This window comes from Mus caroli, chromosome 10 (assembly GCF_900094665.2).
Source record: "Mus caroli chromosome 10, CAROLI_EIJ_v1.1, whole genome shotgun sequence".
NCBI classification, from domain to species: Eukaryota; Metazoa; Chordata; class Mammalia; order Rodentia; family Muridae; genus Mus; species Mus caroli.
Window position 1 is genome coordinate 36,977,086 of NC_034579.1, and position 18,671 is coordinate 36,995,756.

Genomic DNA, 18,671 nt, shown 5'->3' on the forward strand with positions numbered 1-18,671 from the left:
CATTTGATTTGAAGGCAATGGCAGACACATTGGGTCAGCTCGCCTAACAATCATTCCCCCCTTTCCTCTCCTCCCTCCTCCATAGAGACTACAAGTCAACTCAGTTTCCCAGACTCCTTTACAACTGGAAAGGCCATTTGCGAGCACTGTGGCTCGTGGGTCAGAGGGATGCCAGTGATCTGGCTTCCAGTCCTTCACGATGTCTTGAATGCAGATAGGCTGGAGGCCAGGAACACTGCTGGGCTGTCAGACTCAGCCTCACCACCTCCTATTTCTGGACTTTTTTTTACACAAGGCAAAGACCTCTCGGTTCTATTCCTGGTGGTTCTTTTGTTACTTGTGGCTTTGAACATTATTAATCTAGCAGTGTACCTAGTGATTTCGAGTCTAAAGCACTTGTATATGAATTATCCTGTTTGTAACTAATTCCTATCATGATACATTTGGTAAATCACTGACTGACACAACAGCAAAAACAATTGAGCTTAAAGTTACATTGCTCATGCCTAGCATGCAGGGAGGACTGTATTAGATGTTGTAAATATAATTCACATGTCTCTGAGCCATGCCAACCATATGAAAATCAAGGGGTTTGCGTTAGTCCTTGAGGTAGTAGACCCCAGGGGACATTGCCAGAGCTCTGTTTTATCAGTTGCTCCATCTGAAGGTCCCTAAAGCTACATCACCTGTAGGGAAGAATTTTAAATATAGACCAGCAGACCCTGTCCTTGACCTCCTAAGCCATACTCTCTAGGAGAGAGAATGTCAAGATGCAGACAGGGATCCATGTTCATTTGGTTGTCTTACTTGGACAGCTGCATCTCAGTCACTTGGGAATCACGAGATGACTAATGTTGCTGATTTCAACAGCCCTGGTGGTGTCACCATAGCACATTGGTGACTGCTCAGCAGTTCCTCCTACCTCCTCTACCCTTGTGCCTCTCTCCCACTTTTATGACTCTGTTCCAAGGCAGGTTTGTCCTCCAAGGATTCTGAAAGAGACAGGCCATTCATTGATTTAGGGCTTGCTAAAATTAGGCATATGCTAAATTAGGCATATATTTATTTTGAGACGATTACAGATTCACAGGAAGTTACAAAAACAGTACAGAGGAGTCTGGGTACCCTTTACCCAGTTTCCCCTGCGCTTCCATCCTATGTAACTATGATACAGTATCAAAATAAGCAGATAATATTGCAGCAAATGTGATGTCATTTCATCATAGGAAGCTTTGTGCCCCACGTAATGAAAGGCCACAGCACAAAGGTCACCTCCAGGCTACTCCTTGTTCTTAGCCATTCTCTCTTTTGTTGCTTTATTAGTAAATAGACACCAATACAGAGCTCTCACGTAGATGCAGACATTTGTATATTCCAAACTATGAATGTGTACACTAGAGGCGCTCTGCCTGGGTTGGAAAACAGGCTCTTCTCTTTCCTACCTGCACCAGCTTTGGTGCCTCCTTTGGGCCTTTGTTTGAAAAACAGGTTGGTGGTGTGCTCAGGCTTGTCATCCAAGTTCAATAACTTATACTTTGTATAAAGAACCTAAAGAGAGACTTGGTATGCTGTCAGTGCTCAGTAGATGGATGCTCACTTTGACACTCAGCAAACTACTTAAGTATAACCTGTAGGCCCTGCCCTTGGAATGTGTACGCTGTAAATGTTCTCCAAGGCTCCTCATCAGGCTGAGTTCCTCTTTCATCTTCATAGAGCTCTGGGATATCTGAGAAACCAAGCTACTCTTTATTTGGAAATTCCAAAACAAGAGCCTCACTATGTAGCCCGGGATGACCTTGAACTCACCATTACCCTGCCTCAGCCTCCCAAGTACTGAGATTATAGGCATGCACTACTGTAATAGCAATTATTTAAAATCCTGGCCCAGGGTTTCTTCCCCACATTTGCTTATTGAGTTCCCAGATGAAAAACACACTTGCAGCCTTTATATTTACAAGAAACCCTAAACAGCACAATAGCTGGGCAGCTACCTACCCTCCATGCTGTTAGAATCTACTTTCCTATTGATAACCCCAAGTCATTACCTACTGTTTACTGTGTTCCATCTGGGCTGCTCTTAGCTTCATTTGGCCAGCCCTCGGGGCCATGCTCTCTTGACCCTTAACCCATGGTGGCTTCTCCTTTTTCCTGTTCTGCATGTTCTTCTTCGCTGTGGTCCTCCTACACAAGCCTGTGAAACGTAAACCCCACTTATGTCTCTTCTGCCCAGATATTAGCTGTTGGCATCTTTATTTACCAATTACAGTTAACTAGGAGCAGGATCACTTCGCATCCATGTGCGCACTCTCTCATCTCTGGGTCAACCAGTTTTGGGAGCCCAAATTAACAGAAGAATACACGCAGCAAAGGCCAGCCATAACTGAATAACTAAACCCTGGCTTTCCCCAGACCATCCCTCTAGGATCTGAGCTGGTCCTCAGGTCATGGTGGTGGTATCACAAAAGGGAACAGGGCTTGCCACCAAGACTTACCAAATGGAATCCCCTGTGCTTTCCAAGGTTCCTGGTTAAAACATGACCAGAACTGGTGACATGGTAACAGAGAACAGGTTTTACTACTGGAGAATCATCAATGACCTTACATACTTTATCTGATACTGTGAAAAAAACTGAGATATTCACTTGGTACAAGACACTGATCCAGTACTCGATGGAGTAGTCCTTGCTTGTAATTCCAGCAACAGAAAAGTGGAGGCAGACAATCAGACAGCATGGGATATATAGTTTTCAAGTCTTGTCTTGGTTATTCAAGTTCAGACCACCCAGGGATACATGAGAACTTATAAAAAGAAAAAAAAAAGAGTCCTATTTCCTTTAGTAGTAATATAAAAGTAGAATTTTGTCAGTCTTCAGAGATGACAAGCCATTTTACCCCTTCTTCATTTCTGCTCTACGTCTGGGCTGCAGAAACCTTAATTTCAAATCTACATGTGTGTTGAGGTTTTGTCTTCTACTGTCTATTGTAATGCTAAGTATGGGCCCCCAAGACCTGGAGTCTGCACCATAGCCTATGACCCTGCTGCCAAGGTAATTCTTATTGGTAAATAAAGATAGCTGGGCTAATAGCTGAGCAGAATTGACAAAGGTGGGGTTTAGGTTTCAAGGGCTTTGGGGAAAAGGAGGACCAAGAGAAAAAAAGAAGGTGCAGGAGAGGAGGAAAGAGAAGCTGCCATTGGCTAAGGGTCAAGAGAGCATGGCCCTGAGGGCTGGCCAATTGGAGCTAAGAGCAGCCCAGATGGAACACAGTAAATAGCAAGTAATAACTCGGGGTTATCAATAGGGTAGGCAGCTGCCCAGCTATTGTACTGTTTAGGGCTTATTGTAAATATAAAGGCTGCAAGCTTGTCTTCCATCTGGAAGCTCAGTAAGCAGAGGTGGGGTAGAAACCTCAGGCTATTAGATATTAGAGAGTGATAAAGAAATTAGAAAATAGGCTTAGGAAATTAGAAAGTAATTTTTACAACATGTGTGCAGTGGTTCTTATGACCACCATTTAAAAGTATACATCCTGACACTTCCATGCCGGAAGTAGAGGCAAGAGGGTCAGCAGTTCAAGATTAACCTATATACATAGTAGTGTGAGACCACCCTAGACTACCTGAGACCCTGTCTCAAAATAAAATTTAAAAATCCAATAATTAAAATTAAAAATGGCATTTGCCCCCAACTATCAACTGATTACTTGGTAATGAATGAGTGGTTTAGTAACACCATGATCCCAGATTCTTGAAGTTTTACATCATACTTTTTTAAAGTTAAACATGCTTGTTTTGGACTGAAAAGCAAGTGAAGACATTTTTAATGATGCCTGGCACAGCAGATACCCAATAAAAACTCGGTAATGTCTCCCCACAAAACCAGTTCAGTGACAGTGTGTCATCATTTCAAGGAGCATTAACACTGTCATACTGTGTTGTGGCCAGTTTTCACTGATACCATATGTAATGGCTGGTTGTGTGTCAACTTGCCACAAGCTGGAGTTATCACAGAGAAAGGAGCTTCAGTTGAGGAAATGCCTCCATGAGATCCAGCTCTAAGGCATTTTTTCTCAATTAGTGATCAGGGTGGGAGGGCCCATTGCAGGTGGTGCCATCCCTGGGCTGGTAGTCTTGGNCAGTGGAATGCTTTAAATGGGGCTTAATGGGTCATCCTAGTAGGAATATGGAAGACTTTGTTGCTGAGACAGCTGGTGTGGGGGAAGGAGGTTCAGCCACAGAGAGCAGTTATGTTCCACAGGGAGTCATTCTGGAGAAGATGCAGGTGGGGCATCATGATGGGCACTTGGGACACCTTGATGGCACTAGGGTCACATGTCTGTTTGCTCCCAATAGTGAAGGGAGTGAGGGACTTTTCTTATGACTATAGTGGTTGACAAGACACAATCCACTAGCCGGGCATGGTGGCGCATGCCTTGAATCCCAGCACTCAGGAGTTAAAGGCAGGCGGATTTCTGAGTTCGAGGTCAGCCTGGTCTACAAAGTGAGTTCCAGGACAGCCAGGGCTACACAGAGAAACCCTATCTCGACCCCCCTCCCCCCCCAAAAAAAAACACCCACAATCCACACATTGTATGCATGTACTGGCTGGTTTTGTGTCAACTTGGCACAAGCTGGAGTTATCACAGAGAAAGGAGTTTCAGTTGGGGAAATGCCTCCATGAGATCCAGCTGTAAGGCATTTTTTCAATAAGTGATCAAGTGGGAATGGCCCCTTGTGGGTGGTGCCATATCTAGGCTGGTAGTCTTGGGTTCTAGAAGAAAGCAAGCTGAGCAAGTCAAGGGAAGCAAGCCAGTAAGGAACATCCCTCCATGGCCTCTGCATCAGCTCCTGCTTCCTGACCTGCTTGAGTTCCAGTCCTGGCTTCCTTTGGTGATGAACAGCAACATGGAAGTGTAAGCTGAATAAACCCTTTCCTCCCCAACTTGCTTCTTGGTCATTATGTTTATGCAGGAATAGAAACCCTGACTAAGACACTATAGGAACTTTTCAGTAAACCAAATGAATTAATTAAAAGATATTTCCCTAACATTAAAACTGTTTTCTTCCCTACTTTCCCAAAATGGAACCACTACCTTTTACATAATGTAAATATTTGATATGCATAATATCTGATATGTGACCCCAAGGGGGTCTAGCACACTAATTTTCAACTAAGGTTGTTGATTTCACCATCGGGGCACATTGGAAATGTTAGGGGGGTGGTGTTGGCACAAGGGAAGTGTAGGGTGTTTTCTACCCTCTCCTAGATAGAGGCCAGGTTGTTATTACACAACCTATAGAGACTAGACAGGAAGAGTCAACTAGCCACAATAGTGTCAAAGTTGAGAAATAAGACAATAAATGGAATCCAGCTCCTTTAAACTGAAAATAAAGCTGATTCTACGACTTTGGAACTAAATCTTGATCTAGTACTGTAGATGCCATTAAAATAAACCAAGCCAGCAGTTTGTTAGTCTTGAAACTGTCCCCTTATAGAAACTAAAGGAAATCTGATGACTATAGTTGGAACACTCAAGTGACAAGCTGTTTAATCAATGGTCCCCACAGCAGAGTGTGTTCATCCTAGGGACAAATGAGATCATCGATTTGGGAGCAGGAAGATGAGATGGAACATAACCTCTGCTCTAAAATCTCCAAACAGAAGTTCTTCTTTTAGCCTAGGTGTCATGTGAGGCGTTTGAGAGAACAGCAGCTTCTCTAAAGCACTTATGACGACTATTTGACTGCACCTTAATGCTAAGACCATTGATTTGGCCAGTCATAACCCACTGGCTCATATTTATTTTACAGAGTACACCCACAAAGGAACCACATTAAATTCATTACTGGCAGAAATAAGGGCTTTCAATCTTTCACTAAAGTTGTAAAAATGCTTCTAGTGTCATTTTTTAAAATGCATACTACAGCGAAACAGACATCACTGAAACATCTGATATTCTTGTTATTAGGGTCGCATGCATAATTAAAATTATGACATTTAAATTGTAACATAAAACATGGCAAACGCTAACAGTCAAGACAGCATAGTGCTGGGTGGGGTAAAACCCAGGGACTCTTGCATGAGGGACAATTGTTCTACCAAATGAGCTATAGTCCTAGCTCTACCTATCATTTTCAAGTCTCATTAAAACAAAACAAAACAAAACAAAAAAACAAAAAACACCTAGTATAAGCATGTCAAGTGTTATTTTGTGAGACCCAGCATCAGATGGCGCTCACGACTAGAGAGAGCCAGAGTCCGCCAACAGGCACTGAAAATGCCTGTTCTGCCACCAGACTATCCTAGTATCAGGGTCAGGTCACTTTCCCCAAGTCTCAAACTTCGTCGCTCGTGATGTGGGGATAGGAAGAGACACGAAAGCTTTTCATCCCTAACCGTCTTCCTTTCTGACCACAGTGATTGGGGCTGGGACAGATCGGTCCCTACTGCGGATCTCTGAGTGACTCGGAAGAAGCTGATAAGTAAGGCAAGGGCACCGCTGGCGGTTACGACAAGGACCGGGACAGATCATTTTTCGGTCCCACCCACAGCTACGGGCACTGAACCAGTGGCCCGGCAGAAACTCTTGGATCACGTGGTTCCGTCATCACTGAGTCCCCGAACTCTCAAAATCAAAAATTCACACTTAAAAAAATAAATCAAACTTCAAGGAAGAAAAGGCGGCTCCTACAGAGCCCTTAGGCGAGCGCGGCCAGCACAACTCAAAGCTCAGCGGTCTCAGAGCCTCCGGGCTAAAACGCACCCCGCAGCGCGCTACCGGGGGTCACGTGACACCTCGCGGCCCGCCTCCCAGGCGGTGCAGGTGGACGCCTCTCGCTACGTCACGTGGGCAGTTCCATCCTTGCCAGGGCGGGGGGGTGAGATCTTCCGTGGTGCAGATGTGAGGAAAGCTCCATTGTGTCGCGCGTGGTCCTCCCAGGACAAGAAGGACGGCTTGCAACGCACGGACGGCTTGCGACGCACGGACTGCTGCCCTAGAGGTCTCCGCGGCCGCTTCTCCCCCTCCGGCCGGCTTCCTAGTGGTCTCGCCCGCCCCGCCCCGCCCCGCCGGGCTGCTCACGTGACCGGCGCGCGCTCCCGCGGGGCGGGCTTCTCGGGGGCGGCGCCGCAGGGACGCAGTGCTAGACGGAGCCTGCTTTGCCGCAGCTTTTCTCCTGGACGCCTGGGCTGAGGACACGATGTCGGGCTCCTCCCGCCGACTGCTCTGGGCCGCCACCTGCCTCGCCGTGCTCTGCGTCTCGGCCGCGCAGCACAACATCACCACCCTGGCTCCCAACGTGACCGAGGCGCCGACCACGACCAGCAAAGTGGTCCCGACGACGCTCATGCCCACCGTGCTGCCAGGTGGGCGCCCCGCCGCACGCGCCGAGCCGGTGGGGACTCGCGCAACATGGCCGCCCGGCCGGAGGACGGCGGCCCGACGGGGTGGGGGGCGAAGGCGACAGGCGAGCTAGGCCGCGAGCGTTGCCCTCAGAGGCGCCATCCCCCAAGCGCCTGGTAACTAACTCCGCGCCGCAGCTCGGGACGGCGACGTGGCTTGCTTCCGCGGTGGCAGTTAGGAGTAATTGGGCGAGGCGACGCGGTCGGCGGGGTGCGCAAACTTTGGGCTCGTGGGACAGACTCTTGTCCTCCCCCTCGAGGCTTCTCCGGAAGTTTCTAATGAAGGAGCTCGGGATAGGTGGGGGACATTTAGAGATGAATTGGGTGTCCCTTTGCCCCCTCCCACCAGCGAGCCTCCTGTAACTTCACGTTGACTTAGCTGAGCGGTGTTGGCTGTATCTGAGATTTGAGTGGTAAGGGAAGAACGAGGCTTGTGGCGGATGATGAGAAGTGAAACCTAGGGACATAGAAAAGAGCAAGATGTGATCTTCCGGGGGCCTGTGTTTTAAGGCTGTGGAGTTAGGTTGAAATTCAGTCTGTCCGTTTTTCTGAAGTCCGATCAAGGAACACGCCTTTTGTTCAACTCTAGGGTTCGTTAAGGCTTGTACAAATTGGCATAGGCTGTGACAACGCAAATGAGACAGAAGATAAATTTGAAGTAATGAGGTGAAAACACGACGTGCTTTAAGTTGGTTATTGCTCTTAATCTAGTAACTGCGCTTCTCAACCTAAAGATTGACTTGTCCTAGTGCCTTCTCTAGGGTTTTGTTTTGTTTTTTTAATATGAATAAAACTAAGTAGTACCCGATTTTTTTTTGTTAGAAGGATGCTAGGGTAACAAATATTTTTAAATGAACAAAGTAAATTACAGAACAGTTCTGGGAATCTCTATCACGGTTAAAATGATAAAGTAAAATATTGTTTGACTCCTACCTACTTGACAATTTCCTCCCAGGCTTGTAATGTGTGGGTTCTTCATATTGTTTTAAGAGAGACCTGGAAATACCAAGTTAATTGCCTTGTATAATTGAAATGCCCACAGAGGAGATAACTTGTGTTTTCTGGCAATTACGGGGTTAGCTGCAGCATTCCGAAGGCTGCATCCATTATCAGGCTACACTGTTGTAAACAGCGTGTCTTAAGAACGAGTGCTTTATGAATGGTTCTTCGTGTCCTGCTTGCAGTAAATCCGCGTTGGGATCCAGGGCTTCAGCAAAGGAGAATGGTGCAGGCGACTAGTTTCTAGAAAAGAAAGGAACTTAGCTCCATTCTGGCCTGCTAAATTCTAATTTCTGGATTGTTTGGTTTAGTGTTTCTCAACTTTCCTAATGTTGCCATCTCTTAATACAGTTCCTCGTGTTGTGGAAGCCCCAACCATACAGTTGTTTTGTTGCCACTTTGTAACTAATTGTGTTGCTTGTTTTGAATCCTAATGTAAATATGATAGGCAGATGGTCTTAGCAGGCCCCTGTGAAAGGGCGGTTCCACTCACCCACACCCCCAGAGGGGTCAGGACCCACAGGTTTGGATTGCTGTCGGGCACATGTATGACAGTGGCCCCTTTAGGAGCATTTCCAGGTTGTAGAGAAGACTGTGGAAGTCGAATCACCGATGAAGACAAAATCTCTTGAGATTGGCTTGTTTCTGTTAGAGTTGAATTTTTTCAAGCTTACTCGATTTATTAGAACTTCTTTCTCTGGTGTTTGGAGGCAGTGGCTTCTCTGTGTTGATGTTCTAGTGTTTACTGTTTTATCTTGAGAGTCCATGAATGTATCTTCAGTCTTGTAAAGGATTGGCTGACAGTCGCTTCCTAGTACTGTATATGCCCACTAGCTGTGGAACCCACTCTGTCTGGATCTCAGAGATCTTCTGCTACTCCCTCTGAAGTGCTGGGATTACACTACCCCAGGATTAAATAATTGTTTAATATTCGTGTGTATGTACATGTATGTGAACACACTTCTGCCCCAGCATGCAAATGGAGGTCAGAAGACAACATTGGTTTTCTCCTTCCACCTTGTGCGTCTGGGGGATTGAACTCAGGTCGTCAATATTAATTTGCTGGACCATGCTTGAAATGTCTTATACCAGTTTATTAAGTTTGACTATTTTGAGGAATTATTAATTTTTAAAACTATATCTAATGCTTACTGTTGAAAATAGATGTAGAGCAAACTAATGAAATGTCAATTCATTGATTTCATAATTTCCCCCCAGAAACCTGTGCGAGCTTCAACAGCTGTGTTTCCTGTGTTAATGCCACCGTTACTAATAATATTACCTGCTTTTGGTTACATTGCCAAGAAGGTAAGGAACTTTGGTCACAAGCTCTATTTTATATTCTTGAATATTTGAATGTTCTGTAGAATATTTAAGGTCGTGTGAAGTATTTATTTTCTGAATTCAGGACTTCCATAGTTTCTTAACCTTTTCCTTGGAAATCTCTCCCCTCCCGCTTTGACTTCATAAACCCGACTGTTGAGATTCAGTAGCGTTTAAAGGAAGAGAGATTTCAGATCCTCAGGAGGAGTACAGTTCCTTTGGAAACGGAGTCATTTGTTTTGGGAGATAAATTGTAGACCTTGTGGAGAGCTGTTGACTGCTTAGCTGTGAAGGGGCAATCAGAAGGGAGAGGTGCTTTCTGTGCTTTGTGAGTCAAGTTCAGTAGCTTAGCAATATTTGAAGGCTGTGAGCTAGATAGAAGTCTGTTGAAATACAAGATTTCTCTTAGAATTTAATATAACATAGATTACTGTTTCCCTTAAGGTAAGGTACTTGCCGCTTTCTCTATCTGAAAAGCAGTCTATTAGAGATTTGTTAGGATTGGCTCTGGCTTCCCTGGAGGCATAGAAATCATAGTTTTGGGTTTGTTTGTTTGTTTCAATAAAAACAAGAGTCCCGTGTTAAGTTCGTTTACTCTGTGAATATTGGAAGTAGCACATAGAGTTCAGAACACTCATTAGACTATTGGTTGGGAGTTAGCTTTTTCATGGTACAAGTGTGTTAAGCTATGCAGTGGGCTTCAGGGTGTGCTCTCTCCTGCTCATGTGCAATACGTAGGAACTTCAGGGACTGCTTCTGCGGACCCTCTCCCTACTACCTCTGTTGAAACAGTTGGACCACATCCCCCTTGTAGATTTTAGCTGGTTAGTCTTCAGTATATTCAAGTGACTTTTCAATTTGTCTCTAAGACTTTGGGAAATGAATAACAGTTTTTTATTATTTTTTAGTCTTTAAAAAAAAAAACAAAAGTCCTACTATGCACTAAAGCGGTTTCAGCTTGAGACCTTGAGATCCTGGTGAATCCCTTCCAGAGTGCTAGGGTCGTGGTCGCAGAAGTATACCAGCCGAATTGGGCTTGTTTTGTTTGTTTGTTTGTTTGTTTTTGTTTTGTTTTGTTTTATCGTGTGTTGGATCGTAGAAGCAAAGCCACAGGTGTAGTGTAAGTGAATAATTGCTCTCTGTCTCTCTTTTTCATAGCAAATAAGACCTATTGTGCAAATGAACCGTTAAGTAATTGTTCCCAGGTGAACCGCACTGACTCCTGTTCTGGTAAGTTTTCGCTTGAGCTGCTTGGGAACGTGGCTGCATGGGTGGGTACAGTCTTTACTGCCCTCGCTGTTAACATGTAGACACCAGTGGCCTGTTCCTGGTGATAAAAAGGATGGTAGTTTAATTCCTGGTTTCATGATGCAGCTGTAAGTCTTTTCATTTCCTGCTTTGTTTTGTTGAATTGACTAATGTTGGGTTCCTCCCTTTTAAGTGTTACAGCTAAGTAAACTTCTGTCTTTTGTATTTGAGGAACTCTGGCTTTTACTCTTTACCCTGAAAAATCCTAATTGAAACAACTGGTCCTTGTCCCTTCATGTCCACCCTCGTGTTGTTCATTCTTGCCTTGAATCATCTGTGTCACTGTGAACTCCAGAGCCTCCTGCCTCTACTTCCCGAGGACGGGATTAGGAGTAGCCATGACCACATGAGTTGTTTCTTCTGATGTTGCTATAAGTTATGGGGAAATCAAACAAGGGACTCAGTCTTGCTGTCATTTCTCAAAAATGGCTTAAACCTTCCCTGTCTAAAGTGGGTATTCATGTTCCAATCATTACATTGATGTTTTTCCCCCCTGCCCAAAAGAAGGGAAAGAAAACATAAGGCCTGTATCCATCTTGTAGATCTTTGTTAGAAGCTGTGTGTGGCTAATTAGCTGTGAGAATGCCTAGAAATGTCTTGTGGGGAAGTGAGATGCCACAAAAAGTGATGATTTCGTTTCTAAGGAAGGAAACGGATGCTGGGTATGGGTAGCTGGCTCATCCGAGAGTGATGGCTATGTTGTAAAACAAGTTGTAGTCTGAGAGTGGGAACTGTTGTTACAGCTTACTTCACACACCTCACTGTGTCTTTCTTTTTCAGGAGGTCCTCCTCCCACTCCAGTGCCAACCAATTCTACAGGTAATGCTAGATGATCTCTTCCTTGTTCTTTGTGGATTCTTAAAGACCTGTTGATAGCCTACTAGCTAAGAGATGTTATTTATTCGTGGGCCACAATAGCAGTGTAAATGTGTATCCTTTGTGATGGTGCATATAATAACTCTTGGAAATATTTTGGTTTTAGTGACTCTGAACAGGTTTACTTCGTACGTTTAGCCCTTGAACTGCCTTATGTGGCTGCTTTATAACCCAGTTCCCATTACTAAACAGGATGCCAGAATGTTTTTAGAAATGACTTATCTTGAGTCTTTTTACATATATAACTGAGCATGTGTACTTTGTATAAAAATGGATAAGAGTTAGGAATGGATAGTGAAAACCAAATATCAAATCTATAGGATTTTCCCCCATAACATCACATAAAACTAATATCTTAAGATTGAAAAGAAGTTAATAACATTTAATTTTTAAAATTAAACTACAAAAGGAAATAAAAGTGTTAAAATGATCATACCTTCTAATGTAGCAATTGTGTCATTACTTCCTTTAGGAGGCAGGTGGTCCTTGGGGTTCAGGGTGTGTGTGTGTGTGTACACAACTTGCCTTGTCCATTTAGTGTTTCTTGTATGTATGTGATTTCAGGACTGGCCAGTTAGTATTGGATAATTAGGGGGATCATCAAGGGGCTCTGTCCTAGGGAGAAGAGAGCTGAGATAGGCTGTGAGAGAATAGCTTTGGAGCCAGTTTTCCCCTTCCTTTGCATAGGTATAGAGATTGAACCCTGTCAGCAGGTTTACACAGCAAGTGCTTTTAATGACTGGGCTATCACATCTTTCTCATTAAAAGTTTTACCACAGTCCAATGAGAATTAGCCTACTAGGGTCCTGTTAACTTTGGAGTGCCAGCAATGCCTTTTGGGGAGTTCTGCATACTCTAGTAACATTTGTCCTAAAGCCTAATGTTGGTTTATAATTACTGTTGAAGAACAGAACTTTGTTTTATATTAGAACTCGGGGGCTGGTAAGATGGCTTGGAAGATAAAAGCATTTGCCACCAAGTCTGATGACCTGAGTTTAATCTCTGAGACCCACATGACAGAAGGAACAAACCAGCTGCTAGTTGACTTACACACTTGTACCCCTGCCATCTGTTCACCCATCCGAAGATTCACAGACACAATAAACTGTAATTTTAAAAGTTTTCTATGCTTTTTGAAACAGTGTCTCACTGTATAGCCCTGGATGGTCTGGAACTTGTGTGCTGAGATTAAAGGCATACACCACTACACCTGGCAAATATTAATTTGTATAAACTTAATTTTTTTCTAGAACTGGTATAAGGATTTTTGAGTCTACATTTAGTAGTTGATGCTCGTAATCAAGTGCTTACTTCCAGAGGTCATTTCGTGTGTTTAGTTGGTACTTTTGCCTCATACAGAGTGGGAGAATGTATCATCCAAATTGGGCTAGCCTTGGGTGCTACTGCTAATCAATTAGTAAGGTTTTGTTGGAACCCAACTGTGCCTGCTTCTTTCCTTGTCCTTGACTGACTTTGCATTCCAAAGTGTAGCATCCTACTCTGTCCCTTAGCAAAGCATGGTACCTGCCTACAGTACACTCACTTGTCTATTTCAGTTGTGTACACTGACATAATTTGTCATAGAAGAATGAAACCTGTAATTCTCTCTCTAAATAGGCTTGTTCCTCTTTGTCTTCTTGCAGACTTTGTCTGTATCTTACATGTATATATAGAAAAGCAAGTTTATGCTGGCTGAATGTGTCAGAATATATGTAAGGACTTATATTGGATCATTAACTAAATTTGGCTTCTGCTCTCTAAAAATTAAAAACTACATGTAGGATAATTGTGAGGTTAGAAATTTAAGGTTCTTTTTGTTTTGTTTTGTTTTGTTTTTTGAGACAGGGTTTCTCTGTATAGTCCTGGTTGTCCTGGAACTCACTTTGTAGACCAGGCAGAAATTTAAAGTTCTTAAATACATTTTGTTTTCATTCCAGCTAAGCCCACAACTCGGCCTTCCTCTCCTACACCTACTCCCTCAGTTGTCACATCAGGTAATTTGGGCTATATAAACTACCAGGGATGCAGTGTGTTCCTTGAGCTGCCGCCAGGGTCCAGTTCTACTCTTGGATGTTCTGGACTGAAGCAGCTTCTAACATAGAACACCAAGGCAGTGTTTGGCTCCAGATGGTCGATGGGAGTCCTTTTCTGTTTGTTATGGCCTGGCCCTTTAGACTAAGGGTGTTTTCTCTAAAACCCTTCTATACTCAGATGCTAAATCTGACTTGTGACTACCAGTTATTCAGAAGGAGTTGGTACCATTAATAGATTTGGTGAAAGGAAAACTATTGTTTTTAATTAGACAAATCTGAAAAGCCAAGATTTGCATTCTATTTTTCTTAAGTTGTTCATTTTCTTAGACTTGCTTGGATCCAAGGACTCTTCTACCCTAAGTTGTGGCTTCCTGCTTGTGCTGCTTCACAGTTTCATAGAAGCCGCTGTTTTCACACTCACTCACTTTCTCACTCTCTCTCTCTCTCTCTCACACTCACACACACACACACACACACACACAGAGGATACAAAATACTTGCAGTGAATTTTTAAAACTATTTGTATTATTTATTTACATGTCCATGTGTGTATGTGCATGTGTCTGAGGTTAGGGACAGTCCCTAGAGCTGGAATTACAAGCAGTTATAAGCAGCCTGATGTGGGTGCTGGGAGTTGAGCTTGGGTCTTCTGCAAGAACAATATGTGCTCTTACAGACCAAGCCATCTGGCCAGTCCAAATATTGTCCTTGTTTGAAGTTCTTAGTGCCTAGAACTTCTGTGCTGGTTAAGCTCCACTCCTGGCTAATGTTAAAGTTGGCCAGCTTACCAAAACCTTCACAGCCTGCAGTTGATGATGATTCGGATCTAGTTTAACAGTGAAGTGTACTTTATTTAAATGGTGAACACAGTCATAGCCTTTTTGTTTCCTATTGAAACATATTACTCCCTTAATAACGTTAGTTTCCACTGTCTTCTGATTGATAAAACAATTAAACTGACATTACTTTTAGCTCCTTATGAGTTGTTTGTAGGAACTCTAGTTTTCAAAAATGTTTTCCTTATGGCTATATAATGCTTTCTCATGATGCAAAATAAACTAGCAGAATGCTATTGAATATATTTACAACTATGTTATTTTTTTTGAAATTATAGATTATTATTTTTGTTATTAACTTGAAAAACAGCAACTCGATTTTTAAATACCTTGTCTAGCTAGTAAAACCAAAAAGTTTTAACAAGCATTTATTTTTTAACAATTAACCAAAGTAGATTAACAAAATTATTGCATGTTTTAGAAGTGTTTGATAAGTTTTCAAGGGGACAGTTTATATGCCATAAAAGCTCTTACCTGTTTGAAATTTTGTAGCAGTGTTACCCACATCATGTCCTGGACAGAAGGATGGATGGCATTCTGCCTTAAGTGGAGACAAATTCTAGTTATGAAGACATGACTCAGGAAGACCTGGGGGGGTCTGGGAATTATAAATCCCATGATACTTACTGAGGATTCTTTGTTTATCATCACAGCAGGCACAGCAAATACCACTCTGACTCCAACCTCCCAGCCCGAGCGAAAGTCTACCTTTGATGCAGCCAGCTTCATTGGAGGAATCGTCCTTGTCTTGGGTGTGCAGGCTGTAATTTTCTTTCTCTATAAATTCTGCAAATCTAAAGAACGAAATTACCATACTCTGTAAACAGACCCATTAAATTAATGTGGACTGGCAGTTAACTTGTGTAACTCACTGAAACCAAAATATTGAAGAAGTCCCACATGGAAGACGCTGTTCCAGGATCTTTACCTTTCCAAAGGATGCATACAGGATATTTTGGAGCATCATCCTCGAAGAAAAGTCAGTTAAACCATTTTGTTCATCAGGAATATTTAAAATATTCTGCATGAATCCGTGTGGCTGTCGTCTTTGTTTACCATGGCTGCTGCTGTGGGGCTGTTCTTTCCTCTGACATGCCAAATGTAACTTCTGTAAGTGATGGAAAGTGCTGTGCTGTGCAGGCAGCTTCTGACTGCAGTTGAAATGTGGTCCCCTAGAATCCTAAAGGCTGTTATTCTCATCCTAATTCCAGGTGTAACTTGGTGGCCAGAATTGAGAAGAGTGCCAAATGACCACCCGTCAGGCAGGTTGAGGGCCATCACTTCAAACATAGATTAAATTTGTTTAGCACTAAACTATCCCTAGAGTAAAGTTTTATGCTTGACAGGTTGTATTTTATATATTAGAAATAAGATGCCACACAGGGCATTCCAGATTTAGATTAAAGAAAGGATACACAGACATTAATCTGCAACAGGTCTTGTTCATACTCATAAAGTGTACCGTATTAAGAAATCAGAACAGTGCCTTAAGACAGACTGAGACGTCGTGAAAAATGTGTTCACACTGTGGGAGGCAAAGCTTGGTCTGAGAATGTAACTGTTGGTGTGAGCAGCAGAAACCTGCTTATAGATAACATACTGTTAATATTTCATTAAAAGCATTGTTTTTTCTAGAGCTGAGAAATAGAAGCTAAAGAATAATTAGAGCTGAAAGGCTTCCTTATATCAAACCATCTAACATTTTTCTTAGGGCTGTTAACTAGACATAAAATTGATTTATCTTTCTCTCTGTACACAAAGTATCCAAATATTATACCTTAAGGATTCCTACCAGGTTTTCTTGAAAAGTGGCTTTTACATGAGGCAAGAAGGAAGTAGTTGTAGATAGAATCATTTTCTAGTTCTTTAAATGAGACAATCACTTTGTTTTCTAATAGATGTGACCTGTGTAACTTAAAAAATCTGAGGGTTTGAAAGAGGTTGCTCTAGATTTCCAATGATGATACCCTGGCTGAATAGGCTTTTCTCTTTCTTGGGCCTTTACTTCTTTTCTTCCTCCTTGGTTTCAGCTCCCGTGTGCTATCATAATCATGCAGACTTTTACTTCAGTTGCTTCTGAAAAGCACTAAGTTTTCAGTTTTGGAGTTACTTCTCCCTTGCCTCTGACGCACTGCACTCGTCTAGAGGCTGTAATTGGAAATAGGCTTTTGGTTTCCTGTGTCATTCAAGTTTTGGGGCTTTCATTTGGTTACAGAGTTCAGCGCTTGATTCCCAGGGTTTATATACGAAGCAGCAGCTTGATGTGGGTTGGTTCATAAAGTGAAACTAATGAAGTTTCTCTCTGTCATTTGCTGGTACAGCTAGTTTGTTTCACTTGCACATTTGTACATATATCTAATGTTTTCAAGTGCCTTACTTGTTTAAACTCTGACTTCAAAGGTTTTTGGGGAAAGATAGGTTTACCTCACAGTTATGTTTCCATTGTAATTTCTAGGTTCCTCACAAAAATCTATTTCAGTGCTGTAGCTGTTAGTTTTAAATGAGTGCTAAAGTTCTTTTAAAAGTACACAGAATTTCCATTCCTTACAAAGGTGGCAAAATTGGTTTGTCATTTACCTCCATGTGACTCCTTGCCCCATATAAATGTCAGCATATGTAGCAAGTTTTCTAAGAATGTAACTTAATTTGAAGCTCCTGAAATTTTGAGCACTGCTCTAACATTGTGTAGGAAGTTAGTGACACTTTGCAAGTCTCTACAAAAGCTCTTGCCACAGAATTCACAGCTGCCCTGACTCTTCACCATCTTTCTTTAGCAAGGTATTTTGAGCCATTAATGATTTTGGGTTTTTTAATCCAGAAGGTATATAAAAGCCTTTTCAGAGTTTTCATCTGATTTGTCCCGAGGATCTAGTTCTATCAAATACCTTATTTTACCTTTGCCATACTTGCTGCACAAGCAGACACTGCTGGACTTAGAAGTTTCTATTTGAGTTCCTTAAACTACAAAACTAATATGTATGTGTACCAAACTGATTTAAAATAAATGTTTATTAGTCTCTTGATCAAAAGTGTCATATTTTGATTATGAAACTAACATTGTGTTTGCCTTACCTGTCCATTTGAGGCTGGGTTGTCCATTGTTTCTTTTATTCCTGTAGACTGGGATATAGATGGGAACTAATGGCTGTGAATTAGTGGAGAACAGAACCATGGGAACGATGATGGTTGGGCTGATGGAAGGGGCACGCGTCTAGCTCATATTAACCAAGAGAGAGAGTGAGTGAGAGTGTGTCACAAGACTACTTTTGTGGAGCCTGTGGTTCTTTCAACTTTGTGGGTCCCAAGGATTGAACACAGGTTGTTGGACAAGTACCCTTTTCCACTGAGCCATCTTGCCAGCTACATCCTACCCTTTAGTTCAGAGTCCATATGGAGTAAAACTTTGCTTCCGATTAGCGTGTCATGTGCTGCTGGGAAGTCTGCTTCTGCTGGACAATGTGCAGGAACATCATCTATACTTGATAACTTGTTCACTGCTCCTCTGCAAGTCTGGATGAAAGGTTAGACTCACTGCTGTGCCTTAGAATTGAGGCCTCTTGTTCCCTGTTAGCCTTATCATTTGGCAATTACATAAAACTATAGCAGGCTTCCTAAAACATTGACAAGGTTATTGAGTAAATAGTAGAGGGTGAGATAGGTTTTGTGTGTTCTCCCCATTCTGTGTACTTGCTGTAGATAGCCCTTGGGTACTTGTTTTTCAAAGGGTATGTATTGGCACTTTCTAATTCACTAGTGTTTGGTTTTTTGTTAGTGTGTCTGTTGGTAAATCCAGCTCTTGTATATCTTGCCTCCTGACTTCAATTGTATTTTGTTTTCAGTGCAAAAACCATTGTATTCATGATACATCACTGGGAGTAAATCACTTTTTTTTAAAA

The 18,671-nt window shown here is 42.6% G+C and overlaps 1 protein-coding gene across 1 annotated transcript; it reads left to right on the forward strand.

Annotated features, from left to right (window-relative positions):
- The first annotated feature begins 7,090 nt into the window (after positions 1-7,090).
- Positions 7,091-18,671, forward strand: Cd164 (CD164 molecule). The gene is made up of 6 exons (XM_021174692.2): positions 7,091-7,364; positions 9,618-9,707; positions 10,881-10,952; positions 11,811-11,849; positions 13,844-13,900; positions 15,429-18,671. Exons 1-6 carry the CDS (start codon positions 7,199-7,201, stop codon positions 15,596-15,598), a joined length of 594 nt encoding a protein of 197 aa, XP_021030351.1. The 5' UTR covers positions 7,091-7,198; the 3' UTR covers positions 15,599-18,671.